Raw genomic sequence first — 24,658 nt, forward strand, 5'->3', positions numbered from 1 at the left:
GTATTTTAGCAAAGAGTGAGTTGCTTCAATATGTCAAAAGCTCTTAGAAATCAAGAAGAAAACAGTGAACAACCCAGTCGGAAAAAAATGGGTCAATGGTAGATTGTAGTCTACAAATAAATGGCCTGTAAATTTATAAATGTCCCACCTCTGAACTCAAATGTGGAAAATAAAAAGAACTGCAAGCTTTTATATGAAACTTGTCAAATCAGAGAATTGATTTAAAGTCAGCATTTGGGGCAGAGTTCTCCCTGCACCTGTGGGTAATGTGGTGGGACCACCCAGCAAGACAGGTGATTTCATTTTGAGAAACGACCCCAGAAAGGCGTCTGAAGTTTTCGGAGAGGATTTAATCACAGCCTGAGTTTCTGTGGCCAAACACTGGAATCCTCCTGAATACCCCACCTTGGGCAGGGCCATTCGTATTGTCCCTAGGCCAGAATGGACTGTGACCTCGGACTGCTTTTTCTCAAAGATTGAAGCCGTGGGGAAATTCTTGCAATCAGATCAGATAACTAAATCAATAAAAAGATAAAAGAAAAAAACAAAGCCCATGGTAAAGGGATACCAGCAAAAACGGCAGAGAAGGGACCTCCAGGGGCCTGTCCCTCCCAGAGAAGCACCAACCAAACTGAGCAAAACAGTCAGCATAAGCTCGATTGCACCTTTGGAAAGTCTCAGGAGCAGGAAACTTAGCCCTAGTGGCAGAGCTTGGTTTGTGGGGTTTCGGCCTGGCCCCACCCCCTCCCCACATGGGGAGTCTGAGAGTGCTGCAGGCAACTGGAGGGGTTCCCTGCCCCCGCCAGGGGAGGGAAGTGGGGAGTCACTGCTCAGAGGGCATGGGGTGAGTGACAAGAGGAGGGGTCTTGCCACGTGGGGAAGCACCTGGATGGTCAGAGGAGGAGGGACGAAGGGGGGCAAGGCAAGTTTGAGCAAGTTTAGGATTGGCTGGTCTGGATGATCTTGGTGGGCTCTGGGCTGTCGGGGTGTCGCTCGTCATTTTGTACCCGGCCCTGGGGTGACTTAGGGCAAGGAACAGTGGCTGAGGGAGTTGGGTGCGGGTGTGGGCTCTACGTTGGTTGACTTGCAAATGGAAGGGAGTCTTCCACTCTCTCTAGGGGTGAGTTAGCCCTGGGAGCGGCAGTCTCCGGGATTAGCAAGGACCCCAAATTGTCAAAGCATCATAAGCTGCAGAAAATAAAACACAGGATTAATACCAGAGGCGGGAGCAGGACAAGTGCGGGATGAGGAAGGCAGGGAGTGAGCAGGGGTCTCCCGGCCACACTTCGGCTATTACCCTGGGTGAGCAACTCTGGCCACTTGAACGCAGTACAGGACCAGGGAATCCTTGTGGAATGGACAAAGCCATCTTATTAGGGGTTTAGTGTCTGTCAGGCTCGGCCTGCACCGTCTCCCCCAGAAAGCCTTCTGGGCTAGAGGCCACCTCTGGGCGGGGCTCCCAGGGCCATGCTCCGGGCCCTGCACGGGTCCTGCTCTCCAGCGGCCCTGGCAGCAGCTCCCTGGAAATGCAGACTCCCAGGTCCCCCACTTTCGGTCTCTCAAGGTCCCATACGAAAGGCTTGTGATGTGAGTGTGATACATGCAGGCCCGTGTATCCTTTGTAACATGCCGAGTTACCATCTGCATGTTAGCGAGTGTTTTAGTGCTCTGTACGCCCATGGATGTTAGACAAGTTATTGCCTTAGATAACCTTTTGTTTTTAAGTTTTATTTAAGTCATCTCCAAACCCCATGTGGGGCTCGAACTCACGACCCTGAGATCAAGAATCGCATGTTCTTCCGACTGAGCCAACCACAGCCAGGTGTCCCTTAGATGACCTTTTTTTTTTTTTTTTTAAGATTTTGTTTACTTATTTGTTTATTTTAGGGAGAGAGAGTGAGAGAAAGTGAGCAGGGGGTGGGGCAGAGGGACAGGCAGACCCTATACAGAGTGTGGAACCCAACGCGGGGCTCGATCTCACGACCCCAAGATCATGACCTGAGCCGAAATCAAGAGTCAGCTGCTTAACCAACTGAGCCCCCCAAGGCCCCCCCACCGCACCCCCCGCCTTAGATGACCTTTTAAGGCCTCTTTCCCGCCACCGTGATGGTAGTGGGTGTCAGTTGTCGGACAGGCTGGGAAATCTCCCTTGAGGGTGCAGTGCTGGGGCGGCCCCGTGCGTCCTGCTGGTTGTTGTGGGCAGATCTTGGAGAAGACCCAGGACCTGACCCAGACCAAGGCTGCCGCGCCCCATGGGCAAAAAACCCCCCAAGTTCTTCCCTCGGTGTCCCCAGCACCTCAACCCAAGCCTGGGGCCGGTGGCGAGTCCCGGGTCCACGCTGTGTCTCAGGGCATTTACCGGCCACTGACACTTAATGCACCGACCACTCTTCATTTGCTCCAGAGCTGTATCCCAGGTGAGGTAGGGCATTAAGTCCCGGCCGGGTCCGGGGAGGGGACTGCCCAGCTGCCCACCACAAGCTGTTTCAGATTCCAAAGCTGGGAGCGCTGACCGCTGATCAAGGATCTCCAGGCCGGAAAGGGCCGTTCAGACTCCCGTCTGCTTTCGGTCTCTCAAGGTCCCGTAGGAAAGGCGTGTGATGTCAGAGTGTGATACACGGAGGCCCACAAGCAGCACGCTCCGGGATGTCCCCTGGGAAGCACTTCCGGTGGAGGTTCTCAGCTTTGATCTGGCAGAACGAAGGGTGTGGCCGGCACGGCTCGGCCGAGTGTCCTGCAGCTCTGTCCACCGCCCGCGTCCATTTGTGTCTCTGCTTCAGTCTTTCCAAGATAAAGACATGGCAGATTTGACAGCTATAAGGGGGTTTGGTCAGGCTAAGCTTGATGGACTTGAGACATTGAAAGGAAATTGGAGGAGAGTGTTGGGAGAGTATAGTGACCCTAGGAAATAAAATGAGTGTCTCTTTTGTTTAGAGCAAAAGGAAGAGAGGGAAGAAGAGAAAGAACCAGAATGCCTCCACTTCCGCAGAGCTGGACTCCTTGTTGGAGGCCTCCTCCATCCCCAGTAGTGTCAGCTCGCTTGCAAACCCCAGCTTCCAGGACTCAGCCCCACCCCAGAGCCGGGCTCCGCAAGGTGGTCCGGCCCACCAGCCGAGCCAGCCCCTGGGCGCCACCCCGACGCCACCGGAGGGTGGCGACCGCCCAGAGCCCGTGGGGCATGTCGAGGCTGGTGGCAGCCCTCTGCAGGACCAGCCCGGGGGAGGTGCCCTCCTGAACGGGAAGAACCATGACACCCCCGAGCCCTCCCAGGGCAGAGGCCCCCCCCAGGAGGGGGCTGGTGCAGCCGCCTCTGCCAGCAAAGACTGTCCTGGCAAGGAAGGTGCTGCTCAGGAGCTTCTGCCGCCTGAGTCCAAGCGGGGCTCTGAGCCCAGGAAAGAACCACAGACTGCCGCGCAGCAGGCCGGGGCCCATGCCTCTGGGGTGAGTCGTCAGGGGAGTGATGAGCGGGTCCGCTGTGCCCGGACGGCGGGCTGTGGCCAAGCAGCTCTGCTGTTGCCTCCCTGCATAGGAAGGGCACCCCTGGGACTTGTTCCCTGCGATGGTGCCCACCCCGCACCTCCCCCCGCCGAGCCGCTGATCCCTCTCGCTGGGCTGGTGGCAGAGCTGACCCCTACGCCATCGGGTCATCGCCTGGGCCCTGACGTCTGAGGCCTCTGTCTCCTCCAGGAAATTGCTGCTGCAGCCCAGCCGGCCGAGCCCGTGGGAGGGGCTGGGGAAAAGGTGAAAGCCAAGCCTCAGAACAAGAAACAGCCGCCAGCAAGCGCCCCTGCTTCCCCAGAACACCGCCAGGTAGGGCATCTTGTTCTTTTATTTTTTTATTTTTTTTTAAAGATTTTATTTATTTATTTGAGAGAGAGAGAATGAGAGAGAGAGAACACATGAGAAGGGATAGGGTCAGAGGGAGAAGCAGACTCCCCGCCGAGCAGGGAGCCCGATGCGGGACTCGATCCAGGGACTCCAGGATCATGACCTGAGCCGAAGGCAGTCGCTTAACCAACTGAGCCACCCAGGTGCCCTGGCCATCTTGTTCTTAAAAGCCTCTGCGTCCTGCTGTCTGTCCCACCATCTGCTCCTTTGGGCCCCGTTCCTTCTAAAGTTCGTCCTTTGTTCAGTCATTCGGTGATTCTCTTTTGGGTGCTAGGGATACAGCCATGAAGGAGACCTGACTCCTGCTGTCATGGCCCACCTTCTACAGGGGGAAAGACAGAAAGCAAAGTCAGGCATGGCGAGAGCCACGGAGAAAAGCAGGGTGTGGGTGGAGGGTGCTGGAGGTGGGTGCTGAGAGAGCATCACCAGGCAAGGCCTCCCCAGGGAGGTGCAGGTGGAGCAGAGATCCGCAAGAGTGAGGAGCAAGCTATGTGGCTCTCTGGGGACATGTCCCAGGCAACAATGGCAGGTGCAAAGGCCCTGTGGCAGAGTGTAGTGGGCCTGTTTAGGGAACAGGAAGGAAGCCAGTGCCCCCAGGAGCGAGTGAGGGGAAAGGGTTGCAGAGGGACTCTTGGAGGCTGTAGCAAGTGGGTCAGAGGGCAATGGCAGGTTCTGAGCAGGGAAGGGACATGACCACTCTGGCTGCCATGACAAGCGTTGACTGGAGGGGGCAAATGTGGAAGTTGGTCCTAAAGGTCGGGGCTTGGTTACTTGTTCCAGGAAGCTGAAACCAAGAAGACAGCCATTACTGGAGACAAAGCAGGTGGAAGTGAGAAGGCCAAGCCAGAGGGTCCGAAGAAGCCAGAAGGGAATAACAAGAGTCGTGTGGCCGCGGTGAAAAATGAGAAGGAGCAACAGAACCGCAAAGCCGGAGCATGTGAAGTGAAGGAGAGGTGGGTGTGCGCCCTGGTCCTTGGGAGCAAGGACACAACCTGCCCCGGGCAGGGGATGGAGATTCCCAGGCTGCCCTTCTTGGAGACTCTTTTGGGGGGCCATGTGTCCCCTCTCCTTGCTTGGTGAAATGCTCCAGCACACAGCGTGCAAAGGCCCTGGGGTCCCTGAGGCCACGTGGGCCTTACAGAACTCAGGGGAGAAGCTGGTACATCCCAGAGTGCTCATCAGCCCCCTCCCGCCACTGCCCTCAGCCCTTCAGAGCTGGGCTGAGATGGCCCCCCACCCTGTGGGTAGAAGCCCACCTTCCTGGTCCACCGGGGAGGGAGACCCAGGAGGACCCACATGGCATGGGGTCTGTCTGAAGTGTGGATGCTCTCGCACTCGGCCGGGGTGTGTGGTAGTGCACAGTCGAGAAACAAGGACCCTGTTGTGCACGTGTGTGTATGTGCGTGTGCGTGTGCGTGCAGGGGGGCAGGCAGATCTGCACCTAATTGGTGTTTCCTTTTCCGGCTTTCTTCCAGCCCACTGAGTCAGCAGGAGAGAATCACGGTGTACTTCCATGCAATCATCTCTAAGGATGTCAGCTTCGACCCCAGCCTCCACAAAGTGTTCGTCAGGGGGGGAGAAGAATTTGGGAAGCCCAAGTGGAGTCTGAAGGTCTGTGAGATGCACTGCACCAAGTGAGTGTACCAAGGGCTTGTGGGGAGCGTACAGAATATCCAGTCTTTGAAATACGTTGAAATAAGTTTTTTTCAAGTTGATAACGTTCTTACACTTTGGGAAACGACTGTTTCAAACATCTGTTAATAATGCATTTCTGTGTCATATGTCATCATGGCCCCTTTAATGTTGGTTCTGTCTGCAAACTGTGTCTCATTCTAGAAGCATCCTCTTGGTCAGTAGTGATTTATAGCTTTGGGTCTGCACTCCAGTCTGCGTTTGAGGGGAGCTAAAGTGTTCCAAATAGGAGTTTTTGTGGATAACCGGCTGGTGTCGTGTTTATTCAGAGACCTGCATGAGAACGGGTTCCTCGTGGAAGGCAGCGCGGTCCTGTCCCGGCAGCACCTGAATAAACCCATTCCTTACAAGTACGTCATCACGCGCAGCAAGGGCCACGTGGAATATGAGTACATCTACAAACGTCAGCAGAGTGGCGAGCATGTCAACCGCTGCCTGCAGGTGGTGGCTGCGCTTCTGGGCTCGGGAGGTGAGTCGCCGGCTGGGCCCCCGGGCTGAGCTCGGGAGTGCGGGCACCAGGCCTCGCGAAGCGGCTGTTCCCCTGCAGAGCAGGCCTCCCCGCCCGCCCCCGGGGTCCTCTTCCCTGGCATGGCCTCCGCCCCCCAGGCCCCAGCCTCCAGCTCTGCGTTGAAGAAACCTGCGTTTAGAAGCCTGTTTTTGATCAGTGTAACGGAACCACTCGCTTCCAAGGGGAAACCAGGAAAAGGATTTTTACTAACGGGCGGGGAGGGTGAAGCCGCTGGGGGTGAGGGGGTGAGGGGTGAGCGGCTGGGCGGAGGGGCTGCAGGGCGCTGGCAGGAAGGTGCAGGGCAGGAGGACGAGGCTGGAGCTGCGGGCACCCACCCCCTGCCCCAGAGACTGTGAGTCAGACCCCCGCCCGCACCCACAGCCCTGCTGCTTGGCGTCCTGGCCGCCCTCCACTTTTCTCCGTTCTCTGGTTTATGTCTACTGGCTTCCTTTTCTGTTCTTTTCTGTTTTTTCTTTGTTCTATTTTCCACTCGTATGCAGTGTTTGTGTGTGGTGTGTGTTCTACCTATACATGATCTCTGTGGCTTCCATATGGGGGAACTTGCGTGGACCTTCTCTGTGGCCCGGTGCCCGCTCTGTGGCGGGGTCCCCGTGTGCTGAGCAAGACTGGGCGGTGTGCTGGGGGCGCTCGGATCTCCGAACGTGGAGTGGATGAAGCCTGTTTGATAGTAAGTCCTTTCTCGAGCAGTTGGCCCGTCAGCTCCCGAGAGGCCTGTCTCCGTCCGTCTGTAGCCGGCGCTCCTCCCTGTTGCTGGGCCGTGAGCTCCGTGGCCTCCAGACACAGGGTGCCTGTCAGGATGTGGGGCCGCTGGTGCCTGAGCCAAGCGGGCGGGTTGGGGCGTCGGGAGCGGGACGGAGCTGAGGCCTGGTGGCCAGTGGGAGGGCCCACTGGCTGGCTTTCCACGGGCCAGGAGGTCATTGCTTGAGCCCAGGGGCGGGGTGCCCCAGCCACTGACATCGTCCCTGCAGGCGGTTTGGGAAGGGTGTCTGGAAGGTGCTGGAAACGTGGTGATTGAGAGAGGTTTTGTGCTCTGCTCCACCTCGTGTGGCAGTGGCTCATCTATAGTCACTTAAATAAATGCAGGTTTTCTTATTCCCAGTGCGGGTGGGGGGAGAGGTGTCTGCCCCCCTTCCTCCCTCTAAGCGTCCCCGCAGAGCGTGAGCCTCAGCGGCCAGGTTCCAGAGTGGGGGTTCCGGGCTGCAGCCCCGCGCCCCAAGAGACCCAGACCAAGGAAGCACATGCTGGTGGCCTGGCTGCGGGGGGCCTGAGTGTTGTCCCTCCGTGGTCCTCCGCGGTCCCTCCACTGTCCCTCCGCGGTCCCTCCGCGCCCTCCCCTGTCCCTCTGCGGTCCCTCCACTGTCCCTCCGTGGTCCCTCCACTGTCCCTCCGCGGTCCCTCCGTGGCCCTCTGCTGTCCCTCCGCGGTCCCTCCACTGTCCCTCCCCTGTCCCTCCGCGGTCCCTCCACTGTCCCTCCGCGGTCCCTCCGCAGTCCCTCCATGGCCCTCCGCGGTCCCTCCGTGGTCCCTCCCCTGTCCCTCCACGGTCCCTCCACTGTCCCTCCGCGGTCCCTTTGCTATCCCCCCGTGGCCCTCCGCAGTCCCTCCGCGGTCCCTCCACTGTCCCTCCGCGGTCCCTTTGCTGTCCCTCCGTGGCCCTCCGTGGTCCCTCCACTGTCCCTCCGCAGTCCCTTTGCTGTCCCTCCGCAGTCCCTCCATGGCCCTCCGCGGTCCCTCCACTGTCCCTCCGCAGTCCCTTTGCTGTCCCTCCACAGTCCCTCTATGGCCCTCTGCGGTCCCTCCGTGGTCCCTCCCCTGTCCCTCCACTGTCCCTCCGCAGTCCCTTTGCTGTCCCTCCGCGGTCCCTCCATGGCCCTCCGCGGTCCCTCTGCCACGTGCCGGTGCCGTTCTGCCTGGAACCGGGTGGTGCACCTGCTGTCCGCACCTCCAGCTCCTGCTTCTCCATCTCCGCCCTCATCTCTGCTCTGCCCTTTGCTCTGGGGTCTGCCTCTCCGGCCGCCTCTCTGTTTCGCTGGGCTTTCATTGGTTTGTTTTATTTCATGGTTTTTCATTCAGTCTGACCCTCTTCAGTGGATGCACTTAGCCTGCTGGTTGCTGCTGGACTTTTGCCATCTTGACCTGTCTTTTCTAGTCACCTTGCTTTCATGCCCTTTTTTGGGGTATTTTTTCTAACTTGCAGAATTTCTTTCTCTTTCTCTTTTCTCGAGTGGGTTGGAAACTTAAACATTTTATTTATTTTCTTCTGGTAGATTCTGAGAAACTGAGACCTCTGATGTCCCCCCTCCCCCCATCCCGGGGTCGAGGTTGTCCCCTTCATGGAGCCCTGGGTGGTACTCCCTCCCCCTCTGGGAAGGGGGTCTGGCCAGGCCAGGAGCTCACATGGGCCTCTGGAGGTGGGACGCAGAGAGCAGGAAAAGCAGTAATTCCCAACAGTAATTTCAAGTTCTCGCCAGGCTGGGATGGAGCAGGGGTGGGGTGAGGGGGGAACCTCTGTGCAGACAGTGGGATGCACAGAGTACCCGTTCTTCCTGAGACTTGCACATTCCGATCTTTATGGCTGAGTTTATGTATTCGTGTTGCCTCTGGCTGTCTTACTGAGCCCTTGATCTTCTAATTATTTTGCAGCTGGTTTTGTTGGATTTTCTAATCAACACTCGTACCTTTGCTCCCAGTCCCAAGAGCAGGGGTGGACTCAGCCCTGGCCGTGCATCAAGGGCTCTGTCTCGTCCGTCCTGCATGGAGTGGGCGTCACAGCTCCCAGCACAGAGGAAACCAGCTCTTGTAACTTAGCAAAGTGGGGTGCTCGGCTGCTAGTGAGTGCCGTTTAGGGATGGAATTCTTAACCTTTGTGTGATCGCTTTCTAATGAACCCATGTACCGAGTGTGCTGAGCTGTCGTCTGGTTCAGTAAAGACATGTGTTGAGTATTTTCCGGCCAGTTGAATCATGGGGCCTCGGGTCCCCCTCTAATCACTGTGGGGCGGCAAGGGTCCGCGTCCTAAACGCAGCTGTGCTCCCCCATGGGACCAGCCTCCGTGTTGCTTCTCCGCCGGCGGGGCCCTGGCCCGCATGAGTGCGGTTGCTTCCCTTCCTCTGCCTCCTCCGTCCGTTGGTCCGCCTGCCGGGGAGGGGGCGGTGTCTAGGTCAGCGTGTTCAGACGGCCTACAGTGTGTTTCCTCTCTCCACTCTTAGTCTGGCACCAGTATGATGATGTGGTTCGTATGAGGTGCCCGGGGATGCTTCAGAGGATGGTGAATCCTCTGACGGACGGTATAAGGAAAGACATGGTGAAGGGGAAGCAGATCGCGGCCACCATCATGCTGGACAGCATCTTCAGCATCCTGCAGACCTGGAACGCAATCAATCTGAAGAGCTTTTTCACCCAGTTCCAGCAGTTCTATGTTGTCGTGAAAGTGCCCATGATCTACGAAGGCCAGGCACAGCCCTGGCACGCTCTGCAGTATGATGAGAAGGAGGTACTGGGTGTCAGGGGTGTCCCCCGCCACTCCCCCCTCTCTGGGCAGTCAGCACCACCCCCCTCTTCTTACCGGCAGGGGTTGTCCCGGGGAGCAGATGGGGGCAGGTGGACGTCGCCCTGCCCGTCGTGCAGGCGCTGCTGCTCGTGGATTCTCTGGCCTCCCCATTTTCTTCCTTCCCCGCCCCTCCCCCACCCCTGGTCCCACCTCCTCTCCTGGCCCCACCCCACCCCGCCCCAGTTCCCACCCCCTCATCCCCCTTGCCCTCCCACCTGGCCTCTAGGGGAGTGGAAGGAATGGGTGGAACCCTCCTTTATCACCTCTCCCACCACGTTTTGGGATGGCCCTGGCAGTGTTGAGAAGAACCTGGGGCCATTTCTGAGATGGAAGTCGGACCCTTGCAAGCATGGAGGGGCCCCTCCACCAGGCAGGGTTTCTGGACTGCACCATTGGTGGTAGTTCCCAGCAAAGGCCCACGGCCACTAGGCCTGGGAGGTGGGGGGTGCTCAGGGTTGGTTGGGGAGGGCAGGGCAGTGGGATGGCCCCTCCATGGGAGCTGTGTCCACCCCTCGGGCGCCTTGGTCCGTTGCCCAGCTGACCTGGCACTGAGGGCAGTGAAGGGGCCCCTCTCTCACCCCTAATGGCTCCAACTCCATGGTTCTGTCTTTTCTCCTGGGACCAGGTGAAGAGAAGCCTTTGGGAGTATTTGAAAAAACAAGCGGTGCCATTTCTGGAAAGAAGTGGGGGCCCTCTGCCTGAAGACAGCCCAGTGAGGAGTAAATTGAGAATGGGCCTGATTATCCTTTTTGCAGTGGAAAAATTTGACATTCCCTTATCAGAGAATGACCTGATATTGCTCTGTAGCCTTCTTTGCTTGAACAACGGTTCACCAGGTGACCTTGACAGTGACCTAAGGCACATCTTTGGAATATGTGACAGGTATTGTGTGTGTCAGATGACTTTATAGCTGTTTATAATGATGATCTGATTATACAAATGAGCGTTTGTCACAGGCTGGATGCAGACGTGCCAGGAGTCAAGTCTGCCCGTGATTTCACTCACCTGCCACTTCAGTGTCTGCCTCGCCAGCCATCTTCCTGGCACATGTTTGGTTTTTCTATCGAATAGCTTGCTTTTGAGAAGCTTTGTGTGTATCATGCCTTGCCCCTGGTGACCCAAAATGAATAAACTTTTTTTTTTTAATTAAAAAAATAAATAAATAAAGGAGGTGGGGCACCTGGCTGGCTCAGCCGGTGGTGTGGACGATTCTTGATCTCGGGGTTGTGAGTTGGAGTGCCACGTTGGGTATAGAGATGACTTAAAAATAAAATCTTTAAATTGATTTTTTTGTTAGTTTTTTTGTTTTTGTTTTTGTTTTTTTAAGTAGGCTCCACACCCAACGTGGGCCTCCAACGCACAGCCCCAAGATCAAAGTCACACACTCCACTGACCGAACCAGCTAGGCGCTCCACATAAAAATGAAATCTTAAAAAAAGAAAAACAAAACAGGAGAAGTATCTTATTTGAGCCCAAGTTAAAACAGCTAACTGGGACACGCACCAAGAGGAGCATGCGTGCTCTGGGGAGGGAACACGAGGTGCAGGTGATACATGCTTTTTACGGAAGGAGTTATAGATCATCACGACGAAGGGCATTCCAGAAAGTTATAGACTTTTTTTTTTTAAGATTTCATTTATTTATTTGAGAGAGAGAGAGAATGAGAGACAGAGAGCATGAGAGGGGGGAGGGTCCGAGGGAGAAGCAGACTCCCTGTTGAGCAGGGAGCCCGATGCGGGACTCGATCCCGGGACTCCAGGATCATGACCTGAGCCGAAGGCAGTCGCTCAACCATCTGAGCCACCCAGGCGCCCCGAAAGTTATAGACTTTATCTTATGCGTTTAATGTGTGCAAGACTTTAATCTTATGGGAACTAGGACGTGTTTTCTCTTTTTCTTATTTTTCTGTTTGGAATGCTCCTTTTTGATTTTTTTTTTTTTAATGAAGCAGACATACCGTGTGTGCTCTGGGCAGAAACAGAGCCCGTGGGTTGAGATCATTTTGACCTTTGTAAATGTCAAAGTTTAGCTTCCCTGGGAGCCAAGGAGCAGCGCCCACAAGCACAAAAACTTGAAAATGTCCTGTATCACCCTGTGTACGTAAGGTTGCAGGGATTAGGGCTTGAAGATGGACTCTAGGGGCCCAGCCCAGGCATGCCCATGGAAGCAAGGGGGTGCTCTCCCTGGGCCTCGGCCGCAGTGCGCTGGGCCAGGTGCAGTGTGGAGGCGCCGGCCTGCCCTGAGGAGCCTCCGTTGGCCCCGATGGAGGGGCCCGCCCAGGACCCGCTGATTCAGGGCCTTCCTGCACTGTTGTCGGCAGCTGTGTGAACGGAACTAGAGGGCGGTAGGAGGCGGCCTTCCCTGAGCAGTGAGTCTTCTTAGGACAGCTGCCTCTTGGTTTTACAAACTTGAAACACTGAGTGCAACACTACATTTTTTAAGAGAGAGGAATTGGCGGCAAACGTACAGAGTGTTTTGAGCGTTTCCAAGCACCGGCGAGCATTAATATCTTGCGCCCGTAGGCAGTTTGCTGAGTGTTGTTGGCAGGCTGCCCCCCTGCACTGGCAAAGTGGCTTTCTATCTGGGTTTACTCTTCCCAGAGGGTCTGGGCCCACAGATCACATAGCCCCCCTGGGCCTCAGCTGTCGGGGGGATAGACTTTCGCTGTGGGGCTTCAGGGAAGGCACGTCCAGGGCCCGAAGCTCCGCAGGGTGTCCCATGCAACCACGCTTCTCCTGGGGCTAGTCCCTCTTCTCGGCCCCCCCGCGCTCCTTCCCTCCTCCGTGTGGGTTGCTGTCAGACCCCTGGGGCAGGACCCTGGCCCTCCCCGCTCACCGTGGGTTCTCTGCTCCCTTCCCAGCTGGCGAGAGTTCTTGGTCAACTTGTGCCAACGGTGCATCGTGAAAGCAGTGGACCTCTGGGTGTTCACCCTGCCCGTCTTGCACCACTGCCTGCTGTCATCCCCTCAAGGAAGGGACTTCAGGGAGCAGTCTGAGGACACCTGGGCGGCCCTGGAAGGAATCCCCTTCTCTGAGTTTCGGGAAAGAAGGCTGGATCAGTAAGTGGTGGAGCTGCACTTCCATCTGTGAATCTCGGGGTCCTGGCTGTGCTTCAGGGACCTCCGGTGAGCCCCTGGCTGCACACGTCCCCGCTTCTAGGGCTCTTTTAAAATGACTTTTTCAACAAATGTTAAGCATACGGGAAATGTAACGGAGAATATAAAAAAGAAAACACCAGCCTGCATCCCCAGAGATAGTCGTTGTTGCTAACACTTCGGCATGCACATTTCTGGGATTTTGTCCGAACGCAGCCTTGCGGGCACGTTAGGTGCTCGACAACGGTGGCGGAGTCTGTATTCTGTTTTCCCACGGGCTCTTTTTCACTTCACAGTACTTTGTGAGCAGCTCCGTGGTGGTAAACACGAGGCTACGTTGTTGTAACGACTGCTTACTCATTAGAACTTACTTTTCCTTAAGCAGTGACTGGCATGTGGATTATTTCTTCTTTCTGCACTCTGACTCTGTAAGCATGCATGCTTTGACGAGCATCCTTGGTGCTTCCCTGTCCGATTCTTTCCTCGAGCTAGATCCCTGAAAGCAGGACTGCCAGGTAAAGGCTTGGCACATGGTACGTGCAAATCTTGAGGTAGTGAAGTACTCGTCTCCAGACCAGGTGAGCAAAGCTTTCTTAGAGAAGACACAGAACGCACAATCCACAAACGAAAAATAGTAAATCGAGCTTAAGGACAAAAATCAAATCAAAATTAAATTAAAAATTTTAAAAAGATGAAAACTTCTGCTCAGTTGCAAGCACAATGCCCCCCGTTCACATTATCTTGTGTCAGAGAAAGGAATCCGAGTCTCACCTGCTCCCACCCCTCCACCAACTCAGTACACTCCTGCCCATAGGTTCTTAGGGATTAAAATAGCTCAGTTAAGTTATTGCTCCTTCACTGTTACTGGAAACTTTAGAAGTTAAAGCCCAGTTAAGATTATTTAGATCATTGCATATATTTTAAGGACCCTTCACTGGTGTACAAACCGTCTGGAAGAAATTCAGTTGTTGACAGTGGAGAATGGCAAGCACCAGCCTTGGTCTTAAAGACCCTGTCTTTCAGGCAGACGTGGTCTTTACTATGCCGTGAACCTTCATCCATGCGATCTTTGTACCCCTGTGACTTGTGGCACCTCACTTTATTTTCCAGTGGTCATCTTCTGGGGTCTCTAGTACAGTGCCACAGAATGAACATAATTTAAAGACCTTCACTTTGATCCAGTTTGATCTGGAGCATTCACTCAGTCGCTCATCAAAATGCTTAATTCATAAATCATTGCAGCCAGTATGGAAAAATCATCTCAAAAAGTTAACAGCGGAGCCACCCTATGAACCAGAGGTCCCTCTTGTGGGTGTGTATCCCAAGGAAATGAAATCGGCATCTGAAAGGCATACGCACAGCCCCATGGTCTCTGCGGCTTTGGTCACAATAGCCGAGACATGGAAACCACCGAGTGCGCATTGACCGATGAGCGGGTAACAGAGATGTGAGACACGCACCCCCCCCCGTCCCCCCGCCACGGGAATATGATGTACAATGGCGCTTGTGTGGAAGCTAAAAAAGTCAAATTCACAGAGACAGAGAGTAGGATGGAGGCTGTGGGCGGAACTCGGGAGGTGTTGTTTGTTGTACAGATTTACAGCTAGAAGATGAGTAAGTTCTGGGACCCTATTGTGCGGCGTGGTGACTACAGTTAGTAATACTGTGTGATGGACTTCCAGGTTGCGGAGAGAGTAGATCTTAAATGCTGTTAGCCCAAGAGAGGAGTGGTGGTCATGTGACGTGGCGCTGGCCCTAGCTAATCCTTCCGTGAAGTGTATCAAGTCAACACATCGTACTCGTTAAGCTTACACAACATTAGATGTCAGTGATATCTCAGTAAAGCTGGAAAAAGTGCTTAAATCTTAGTGAAGGTTTCTGCGTGGTAAAATATACACATCACATAATTTGCCCTCTTACTCGTTTTCGGTGTGGACTTCAGTGGCATCCGACACACTCGTGTTGTTGGGCCTCCGCCTTCCGCCCCAGAGGTTTTTCAGATCGAAACTCTGTCCGCATTAAGCAACATCTCTGCTTCCCCTGTGCCCCCACCCCCGGGTAAGCACCATCCTACTTTCTGTCTCCGTGAATTTGTGCACGCTAGGGACCTCACGGAACTGGAGTCAGAGCGTCTGTCCTCGCACCACAGGCTGGTTTCACTCAGCATCGTGTCCTCAAGGTTCATCCACTTTGGTGAATTCTTAATATGTTATTGTTTGCTTTTCATTTGATTCAATTATTTTTAGAGTCGGAACTTTATAGGTCTCTTCTAACATGCCTGTACTTACCTTAACTCCGTCTGTGCGTGTTGACCCCACGGCTGCCCTTCTGTTCCTGTCGTCCCTTGTACAGGACACAGTTAGTTCAGCTCATGGGAAAGCAGAGCCATTTGCTGTACGTAGATGCGTGTCTGTTCCGGTCCTGGTTCAGTCTGCTGCCTCTGAGCAACTTGGTTTCCTATATGAAGAACCTCATGGACTATCTGAGTCACTTCCCAGCTTGCATCCTGGACTGCCTTCTAGGGACGTGGTATCGGCTTCAAGAGTTCACAGACGTCTTGGGCAGAACTCTGGAGGTCTGTGGTCTGTCGTCCGGAACAGGCTCTCGAGTCCTTGCTTAGCCAAAGCAGATCAGAAACTAGACATGTGGGGCCTGTGATTCCTTTTTCTCTGAAATCCTGGCAGGGTGAAGCACTTCGAAACCAGAGACATGGTGGGCCGCTGTTTCTTAGGGCTACAGGGGTGCTCTGCTTCCCATTACTCTGGGGCGGGGGCCCCGGGCGTTCAGGCTGTGTGTGTGTGTATGTGTGTGTGTTGGGGCGGGGGTCCAGGCAGGGCCCACACAGCTGCTCTCTTCTTTCCCATTCCGTGGGGTGCAGAAAACAGTATAATCTTAAATCCTGAATTTTATTTGTGAAGGATGTAAGCTTGGTTCTTGAGCACCTTAAAACTCATTTGTAGAAAGAAAAGAACCCATTGTTTTGCCTTATTTAGGTTGTTGTTTTTTGTTTTTTTTTTCCAGTTCTGTTTTCAGAAAGATGGTGGCATCATGATTAACTCTTTCCTATCTTTTCTCTTCACTGCCCCAGAACATTGAGGAAACGTTTCAAATGCTGTTGCACCTCCTGGATATTTATCAGGACAAGTAAGTAGAAATGTGAAACGCAGACTCTGCCTTGCACGAGGTTACCCACTGCCACTGACTGGCAGTGCCCCCTATTTGCTCTTGAAATCAGAAGATCCTCAATATATATCCCAACTCCTTTTTGAGCTATTAACATCCTGGTTTTGTTTTGTCTTGTTTTAAGGGAAAATAATAGATATCAGCTGCTAAGACTTTGGTTTATTTCCATCTAGTCTTTTTTCCTATACATTTTCTTCCACTTATTTTTTAAATGATCACCATATTGCATATTCATGCTTGTGTTCTGCATTTCTTTAATGTTGGTCTCTATGTTTTTTGCAAGTCAGGTCGGTTGAAAATAAAAATCAAACGTAGCTTTATGTAGTTATCTGAAATCATTTGCTCCTACAGATTTGTGTGACCTCTGACACCCCGAAGGGACACTATACAGCAGAATGCAGAACAACAGAAACCCACACGGGGCTGATAGGTGTTTCCTGAGATTCTCAGAGCTTTTCCCATATCACCTCCCCTGAATTTTTAGGGTGTTCAGGATGGCTGTGGGGGGCATCAGATCTGTTAATGTCAAGCCCCGGTGGCTTCGAGGCCTCTCCGGGGTCCGTCACAGAAGCACCCCCACAGTGCCTGTCTCCCCCCACCTGCCACTCTGGTCAGCTCCCGTCAGCTCGGGCCGCGTGCCAGCCAGGGAAGGCGAGACCTGGTCCCCACGCACAGTGCCCGTTCTAGCACTTTTCCCCATCCCTCCCTCCCTCCCTCCCTGGATCTTTCTGAATTTTTTTCAAATTTATGTAGTATCTTAATCTTTAGTGATACACATCCCTAGCTTCTTTTTTTCAAATAAGGGGCTACACTTGGGAATAGTGTCACTTGCTTTTGTTAAAAGAGTTCAGACCATGGAGACAAACCAGAAGGACTTTGTTTCTTTTTTATCTTGGTCCTAAGTTCAGGATCTATTGAAATGTTCCCAGTGTTAGTGTGTATGGGATCAGAACCATGCCTTACTCGTAGGCATTTTGAAGGGAAGGAGCTTGTCAGGGATCATGGGTACTGTTTTCTCACGTCTCCCAAATGACTTCAATGATCTCTCTTAACTCTTTGCGGGGTAGGATTCTTGAGGAGCCCTTGATAGAGTCCTACTTGACTGTGTGCCTGAGACTTCATGAAACTGTCTGCAGAATCACAAAAGACCAAAAGTTTTACGAGCTGCCTGCCTTATCTGCTGAGATTGTTTGCAGAATTATTACACTTAAGCCTCTAGTGGTAAGTGGAACATACACACCACGTCGCACCCGCAGTAAGTATGGAATTTCAAGTGGACTCAATTCAGAACGGAGATCTGCTGGTTTCTAGGATTGCTAAAGGGACACAGAGTGGCTGATTCTGTCCTCAGACATTTGCTGGGCACCTGCCCCACGCCCGGTTCTGTTCTGTGCATTGAGAATGTTTTGGTGAGCGAGTCTGCACGCTTGCCCTCCTAGGGCTTCTGTTGGAGGCAGAGAGGCAGTGCAGGGGTCAAAGTACAGAACATCAGATGAATGGGTTAATTAAAGAGCAGTGCAGGTGGCTGGGAAGTCAGGCAAGGGACCCACAAGGTGTACCCGAAATGCGTGTCCCTGCGTGGTCGTTCCCATGTGACCTCATTTCCTGCACCCTGTTCCTTAAATGCAGCAGCCGAGTCCACCCGTCCCAAGTGCACACCTCAGGGCCTTCCACGCGGGTGCACGCCCTTGTGCTGCCTCCCGAATCAAGCTGTAGGGAGAGCCCGGTGCCCTGTGCCCTCTTCCTCCACTCCCTCCGCATGCCTCCCAGAGGGAACCGCCTTCTGTCTCCTACCGCCGAACCTGAGTTTTGCCTGTCTTTGAGCTTCCTGTGTTTTGTGTCTGCTTGCTTCACCCAACACTGTGTCTCTCAGACTCACGCCCATTGCTGCTCACGGCAGGATTGGCTTCTTGTTTTGTACTCTTTGCACGCTTGAGTTTATGGGCTTCAATTTGAAGACGATAGGAGATTTTACATTTATACTGACCAATTTTTTTGTTAACTGTATTGCGATTCAGAACTGGGATGTTAGTGATAGAAAAGAATTCAGTGTATGTTTTAACTTTATTCCTTTCACTTTTTCTTCTTTAAAATACAAAAGACACATTTTTAAGCTAACTGTTATTGGTAAGGTGATTGCTTTTTATGAAGCAAGTGTCATTTAAACCATCACAGGCAGGTGCCCACTTCCAAATAAGCTGTGTTTAGGAAATTTGTCAGTTTTCTAGGGTATATTTTCCTGCAGAAAAAAAGTCTTAAATGTGGGTTGGAACCCCAGACCAGTGTAATCTACATCATGGTAAAAATACTCTATCTGTGCCATAAAAACAAAAAGGTTTGCAAAACTACAATTCAACAAAAGTGTATGATGAGTTTTCAACCAACTTCTGGATGGGTCCTGACACAGAGGGTTAACTGGATTGGCAGGACACCAGATGGAGAAAAGCAAGAAGCACACATGTGAGCCTTCCAGCTTAGATTCTCAGGCTTGGGCTGTTCACTTCTTGCCTGTCTCTGCCTGGCCCTGTGCTGGGTGCAGGGGACACCAGGATGGGGGTGACAAAGGCCCTCCTCGCAGCAAGGTCTCTGTGGGGGGGCACCCAGTGAACACGTAACTGCAACACGGGGGACAGACAGTAAGCTGGAGTCGATAAGGTGCCCTGAGAACCGACGGCAGGGCTTGCTTTCCTATGAAGAGGACACAGCCCTCACCAGGTCAGGGAGGAGGAATGTCACCGCTCCTGAGGGCCTGCAAGGAACGGAGTGTGGCAGGAAAGGAGCCAGGTCCAGACAAGGCCAGATCACAGGGAAGGCACACCATGCTGAAGCTTCTGGATTATTCTAGAAAGTGCTGTGCCATTTGGGGATTTAAAACAAGGGCTGAGATGCCCAATTTTCAGCTGAGAACCATCACCACCTCTTGCCATCCACTGATCTGGCATGCTGGCCAGGCACACCTCCACCCACCCTCCCAAGCATCTGGCGCCCTCCTCATCTTTAGGGACAGAGCCTCCTCCTGCCCCAGGCTGGGTTCCGTCCCCTTCGTGTGCCTTGGGAATACCTCGTACTTTCCCTACTTGGCACCTACTGTGGTTAATGCCTGTCTGTCTGTCTGTGGATGGTTGCCCGCTCCCCCGCAGCATCAGCATCTGCTGGGCCTCCAGGCAGGAGGGAGGGCGCATGGTGGTTCTCAGGGAGTGTCCCTGGAGGGAGAAGTGGCAGCAGATCCCGTTGTGGGTCCTGACACTTCTAACTTGTGGGACTCCATTGAAGAACACATGCTAGCACAGAGCTGGGAAGACCCTCCCAGGGCCTCAGGGAGCAGCTGCCTCTGAGGTGGGGGTTCTGACACCCGCACTCATGCAACTGTGCTTCTGCCGCGGAGGGGAGGCATTGCCAGATGCCGTGGCCCCAGGGAACACGGATCTTCCAGAGGGAGAGAGGGAGTAGGGGAAGCCTCATGGGAAGAAAGCATGGACGGGAGGGGCCTTGGGTTTACCTCTGGCCCACGGCGGGCTGTTTCTGTGGCCGAGGAGCAGGGGTTTGCATGACACACTAGAAGCGGGGGGTGTCTCTGAGCTGCTGGAGGCTCTGTGATTGGGGCGCATCCTCTCCCAGCCAGTCTGGAGAAGGTGGGTGGGCGTGGCCTGGGCTGGCATGATCTGCTCGTTGGTAAGGCTGGGTCCCCTGTGCTGTCACTGTGCTGGGGCAGTTCATGGGGGTGGAGTGCTTGTCCTTCCCACCCCTCCCCCACTTTGCCTGAGCTGTCAGCTCCCAGAGCGAACCCAGAGTCCAGGAAAATTGAAGCGCCTTGAAATGCAGGCCCTGGTGAGGCGGGTGTCCCGAACGCACTCGTGTGACTCAGAGGTTGCTGTTCTCGAGTGCCTGCTGTGGATCGAGAAGGGAGAGTGGTGTCTCCAGCACAGCCTGAGTCACAGCTCGGGGACCATTACACGCCCCCTCTCTCCTGCTGCAGCAGGATTCAGCCGAAGGGCCGAGAAAGGAAGCCGGGAAGATTTCTGTGCAAACAGTGTTCCAGTGGACAGTCACCCGGACAAGAGCTTGGCTTCAGGACATTTTCCGGGAGAGCATCTTTTGTTACTTCTACTTGTCACCTGTCATGTTCAGATACCAGGAGGAAATCAAGGTAAGCTCTGCTGGGCTGAGATGCAGGCCAAAGGGGTCCGAGCAGGGATGCAACGTGCTGGCCCTGGGCTGGTGCTCCATCCGCAGGATCGGAGAGCCCAGTGCTGGTCGTGCTGCTCACAGGCCCCCATGACGGGCCTCGTGGAAAGTGCAGGGACACGGGGCCTTCGGGCTCTGTTTGAGCGAGGAGGGTGGGAGGTAGCTATGGCTGGAAATGTCAGGAAACAGTGGAGGCAAGAGGTACTTGAAGGGGAAACTGGGCAGAAGGGTTTCTGATGTCAGAGAGGGAAATAAGCCTCAGAAAGGCTGGGAGGTTTCCAGAACGAGGCTGGATGAGGTGTGGGAGGACGGGCCACTGTGGGGTCTGGCCCATGGGGGTCACCTAAGCGAGAGCGGACGAGTTGCTCAGAGACAGAGGGGTGGGAAAAGGGATGTGCTGAAGGCTGGGGGTTTTTTTACGTCCTCTCCTGTTTTTTATCCTAATGCCTTAATGTCTTCTTCCTACTTCCTACAAGTTATGAGGGGTCTACCACTTGAGCTTCCAGGGTGTTGGGGAGACCACGGAACCCGCTTAAAATGATCTCCATGCTTGACATGAGATTTTTGGCAATCCTGTCAATGTGCCACGTGACCCCTCTGGCTTTATGGGACTGGGTTAGGTCCTGCAGGGTTGTCTACATGTCCTGTCCGTTTCCTTTCTTGTTCCCCCCCAAAACTATAGAGGTAACTACCACTGAGGAAAATGCCCGAAAGGAAAACATTGGCCAAGAAAAGCATATGATCCTCAGAGGCTGCAGGTTCTCCTGGCTGGTGGCCAGCGAGTCAGCGGTGTGTATGCAGCTGGTTCCGTACTTCCATCCTGGAACGACCCGTGTTGTCCTTCCCGCGTCTCCCTGGGGTGATGCAACTAGTATCTGGCTCACGGCTCATTTCCAGATTCTCCTCAGTCTCCTAATCAGACCTAGCCTCTACGTCAGTGCCCGTTTCCCATCAAGATAGAAAGTGGCTGCACATGTTGGTCCCTCGCATAGAATAGACTAGAATATGGGCAAAAAAAGAGCCCCCAAAAGGATAGAAAGTTGCAAATTTTAGCTTGTGACTCTTTTTTTTTTTTTTTTTTTTAAAGATTTATTTATTTATTTGAGAGAGCGAGAATGAGAGGGGTTAGGGTCAGAGGGAGAAGCAGACCCCCCGCTGAGCAGGGAGCCCGAGGCGGGACTCGATCCCGGGACTCCAGGATCATGACCTGAGCCGAAGGCAGTTGCTCAACCAACTGAGCCACCCAGGCGCCCTCAGCTTGTGACTCTTAAGCATCAGAAAAGTCTTCTGTAATTGCTCTGCGAAATTTCAGACTAAGACTTAAATCCCACCGAAACAAAACGATTGAATTATTGAGTTATAATTGCCGAGTTACTAAATGTTATTTCAAGATTTCAAATGGTATAATCCCCCAAACATTAAGAATGAGTTCAGGATGGCTTTTGGTCCATTGACACGAGAGGATGATTTTCAGTTAAATGCAGTAGTAATGGTGAAATGATAATGTTAATTAAAATGTCATTGAGCGTCCCCTCTGAGGCTGGTGCTGCTGTCACCCGTCTTGTGGAGGAGGCAGCCACGGTTTGGGGAGATGGGGCAAACCCAGCCATGTTCTTGAAGACTGTTAGCTAGCGCTAGGACAGAGCTGTGGAAAGGGAGAGGAGCAACCTAGCCAAATGGCTCATTTTACCAGGTTTCAACAGGATATCACCTTCCAGGGACACTTTAACGGGATGGTCATCAAATCACACGGCTGAGACCGTACAGGAACAGGGCTGATGACCCTTGCTATATCTCAGACTTGCCACTTCTCCCCACGGAGGGGAAAAGATCATGAATCCAAATACTCAGAGCACAGAACTTCTGGCACTCATCCTGAGAGGGACCGAGGCTGAGATCAAACTGAAGAAAACCCACATGAGTCTTGAACTTTATTTATTTATTTATTTATTTATTTATTTATTTATTTATTTTTTAAAGATTTTATTTGTTTATTTGACACAGAGAGAGAGACAGCGAGAGAGGGAACACAAGCCGGGGGAGTGGGAGAGGGAGAAGCAGGCTTCTCGCCGAGCAGGGAGCCCGATGCGGGACTCGATCCCAGGACCCTGGGACCTGAGCCGAAGGCAGACGCTTAACAACTGAACCACCCAGGCGCCCCTAGAAATATTTATTTTTTTAAAGATTTTATTTGACAGAGAGAGAGCAGGAACACAAGCAGGGGGAGCGGGAGAGGGAGAAGCAGGCTTCCCACGATCAGGGGGCCCGATGTGGGGCTCGATCCCAGGACCCTGGGATCATGACCCGAGCCGAAGGCAGACGCTCAACGACTGAGCCACCCAGGCGCCCCTTGAACTTTATTTAGAAACTTCGCGGTTGGTGGTGGAACAGACATAGTACTTCTGGAGCGATCTGTGTGTCCTGTTAAGACTGAGCAAATAGCACAGGAGTCAACACTGTTGGGAGCCGGAGTTCTTTCTCACCGTGGGGAAGGGAGATGCGGCAAAGGGCAGGGGGCCAGCGGTGTTGGTGTGAACTCATGACCCAGAAAGCTGTAGTGGCTCCCAGCTCTCTCCACTGAAAGGCCTAGAAATCAGGACAGCCAGGCCCGGGAGCACAGTGGGAGCGCCAGGCATGGTTGCTAAATATCAGCCCCACGAAGAAGCCTGTGCTTCTGGAAGGACAGCAGGTTCCAGATGCAGCAGGAAGAGTGCAGCGCCCGCCAGCCTGGGGCCAGTGGTGGGAACTGGAGTGATGGCGGGCTGGCATCCTAGAGTGGACCCTGGGATGGAGACGAGCTGTGTCCGTAGCTCACGGTGCTCTAGCAGTGCCCGTTCCCTAGCTTCGATAGCCCTACTGAGGCTCTTCGATAGCCCTACTGAGGCCAAGGAAGGCATGAACTTCGGGGGAAGTTGGGTTGAGCATACATGCGAACCGTCTTATCTCTGCAGGATTTCTATAAATTGGAAGTTATCCCACATGTTTAAAAAAGGACACAGAAGCTAGTCTGAAGGACAGTTAGCCAAATCTAGGACAATTTGATCATCCAAATGAGTAACACCATTACTGGATTACAAGTCATTGATACTTGTTTATAGAAAAAAAGGAGGGGGGGAGAGAAAGGAAAGCTGCTTTTTTTTTTTTTTTTTTTTAAGCAGTCTCCATGTCCAGTGTGGAGCCTGACTCAGACCTCGATCTCATGACCCTGAGATCATGACCTGAGCCAAAATCAAGGGCCAGATGCTTAAATGACTGTCCTTTTTTTTTTTTTTTTTTTAATGAAGAATGCAGCTGGCTGGCTCAGTCCATAGAGTGAGTCTCTACCTCAGAGTCATGAGTTTAAGCCCCACATTGGGCATGGAGCCTACTTAAAAAAACAAAAGAAAACAAAAAACACCCTTCATTCTGTAACACGGCAGGAGTAATGGACTTAGGCAAGATTCCTCCATGGGTGAACTCAGTGCATAGGAGTGTGAAGGAGCAGGATATCCAGCGTAGGCTGCCACAGATGACCATTTAATGCAAAGGAGAAAAGGAGAAGAGAAATCCGGCAGCCCTGGCCGTCAGCCCTGACGGGACAGGGGTCTCATGGCCTCCTTCTGCACGTCTCTGATGCGACAGCACTCCCAAGGTCTCAGGCGAGCTGTGGGAAGGTGCTGACTCTCGACCCTGCCTGACCTACAAAAATACATTTTCAGTATGGCTCAACTTCATAGTGCTCCTGCACAAAAAAATCAAATCTGGATCTCCTCCCGGGAGAATTATGAGCCAGATCAGGTCGAGAGACAGTCTACAGGACAGCAGAGTGTGGACAGCACCCCCATCAGAGAACTGGGTCCCACTGACATGAAGTGCCCTGAGTGTGGCACGTGGATCGTGATCGTGCAGCAGAAGGGCCACGGTGTTCGGAGATGCCTGCCCGAGTCTTTCAGGGCCACATGGCGTGGTACCTGCACCTCTCCTCTTCAAGTGGTTCTGCAGAGGAAGCGCTTCTTACAGAGAGAGCACAAGAGAGGAAGTAGCTGTTGAGTATTAGCACCTGGGGAATCCAGCTGAAGAAATATGGGTGTCATTGGGCCATTCTTGTAACTGTTTTTGTATGTCCGAAGGTTTTTGAAATACAGCAAGGGAGAGAAATACTTCCAGAATAAAAACCAGTTACACGGTAGAAGGACCCTCCTGGTTGCCCTTCCTTCTCAAAGGCTGGGGTGGGTGGCTCTGACTCGCCACCGACACAGCTCACCAGGGACAAAGACAGGCTCAAAACCCAGGTGCCCGTCGCCCCTGGAACTGCCATAATAGTCTTTCCTTTTTCAGAGAATTCATCATGGCACTTAGTTGTCATGTGGCTGTCACTGACATGTGGGCTTTGCAGGTCTGGAGACGGCTGGCGGAAATAAGCTTCCCCGTGGAGTATGGCTGGAAGGAGTTCTTGATGGGGGACTTGGAAGAGAGAATCAAACAGGTACCAGAAGTCAGGATGTTCTTTTCAGGGGGCATTTTGATGAAGCCAGACCATCTGTAACAACCTACAGAT

General features: G+C 53.3%; 1 protein-coding gene across 5 annotated transcripts in view; it reads left to right on the forward strand.

The window, feature by feature from the left end:
• The window catches only part of RNF213 (ring finger protein 213), a 103,762-nt gene that overhangs the window by 11,667 nt on the left and 67,437 nt on the right, over window positions 1-24,658 (forward strand). For 4 of the 5 annotated variants that reach the window (XR_010408757.1, XM_064583615.1, XM_064583614.1 and 1 more), the window contains exons 4-16: window positions 2,935-3,441; window positions 3,688-3,810; window positions 4,669-4,841; window positions 5,364-5,522; window positions 5,850-6,049; window positions 9,319-9,602; window positions 10,285-10,541; window positions 12,520-12,717; window positions 15,106-15,328; window positions 15,842-15,897; window positions 17,004-17,157; window positions 19,913-20,083; window positions 24,497-24,586. Coding sequence is in view for 4 of the 5 variants with exons in the window: in XM_064583615.1 (XP_064439685.1) it covers window positions 2,935-3,441; window positions 3,688-3,810; window positions 4,669-4,841; window positions 5,364-5,522; window positions 5,850-6,049; window positions 9,319-9,602; window positions 10,285-10,541; window positions 12,520-12,717; window positions 15,106-15,328; window positions 15,842-15,897; window positions 17,004-17,157; window positions 19,913-20,083; window positions 24,497-24,586 (2,595 nt within the window). In the remaining variant the exon portion in view is untranslated. The remainder of the gene's footprint in view (window positions 1-2,934; window positions 3,442-3,687; window positions 3,811-4,668; window positions 4,842-5,363; window positions 5,523-5,849; window positions 6,050-9,318; window positions 9,603-10,284; window positions 10,542-12,519; window positions 12,718-15,105; window positions 15,329-15,841; window positions 15,898-17,003; window positions 17,158-19,912; window positions 20,084-24,496; window positions 24,587-24,658) is intronic. The other variant, XM_064583616.1, reaches the window with a different exon arrangement.

The sequence above is a fragment of the Mirounga angustirostris genome, unplaced genomic scaffold, assembly GCF_029215605.1.
Source record: "Mirounga angustirostris isolate CCGP_5_RB_7025 unplaced genomic scaffold, mMirAng1.0.hap1 SCAF_17, whole genome shotgun sequence".
Classification (NCBI taxonomy): Eukaryota; Metazoa; Chordata; class Mammalia; order Carnivora; family Phocidae; genus Mirounga; species Mirounga angustirostris.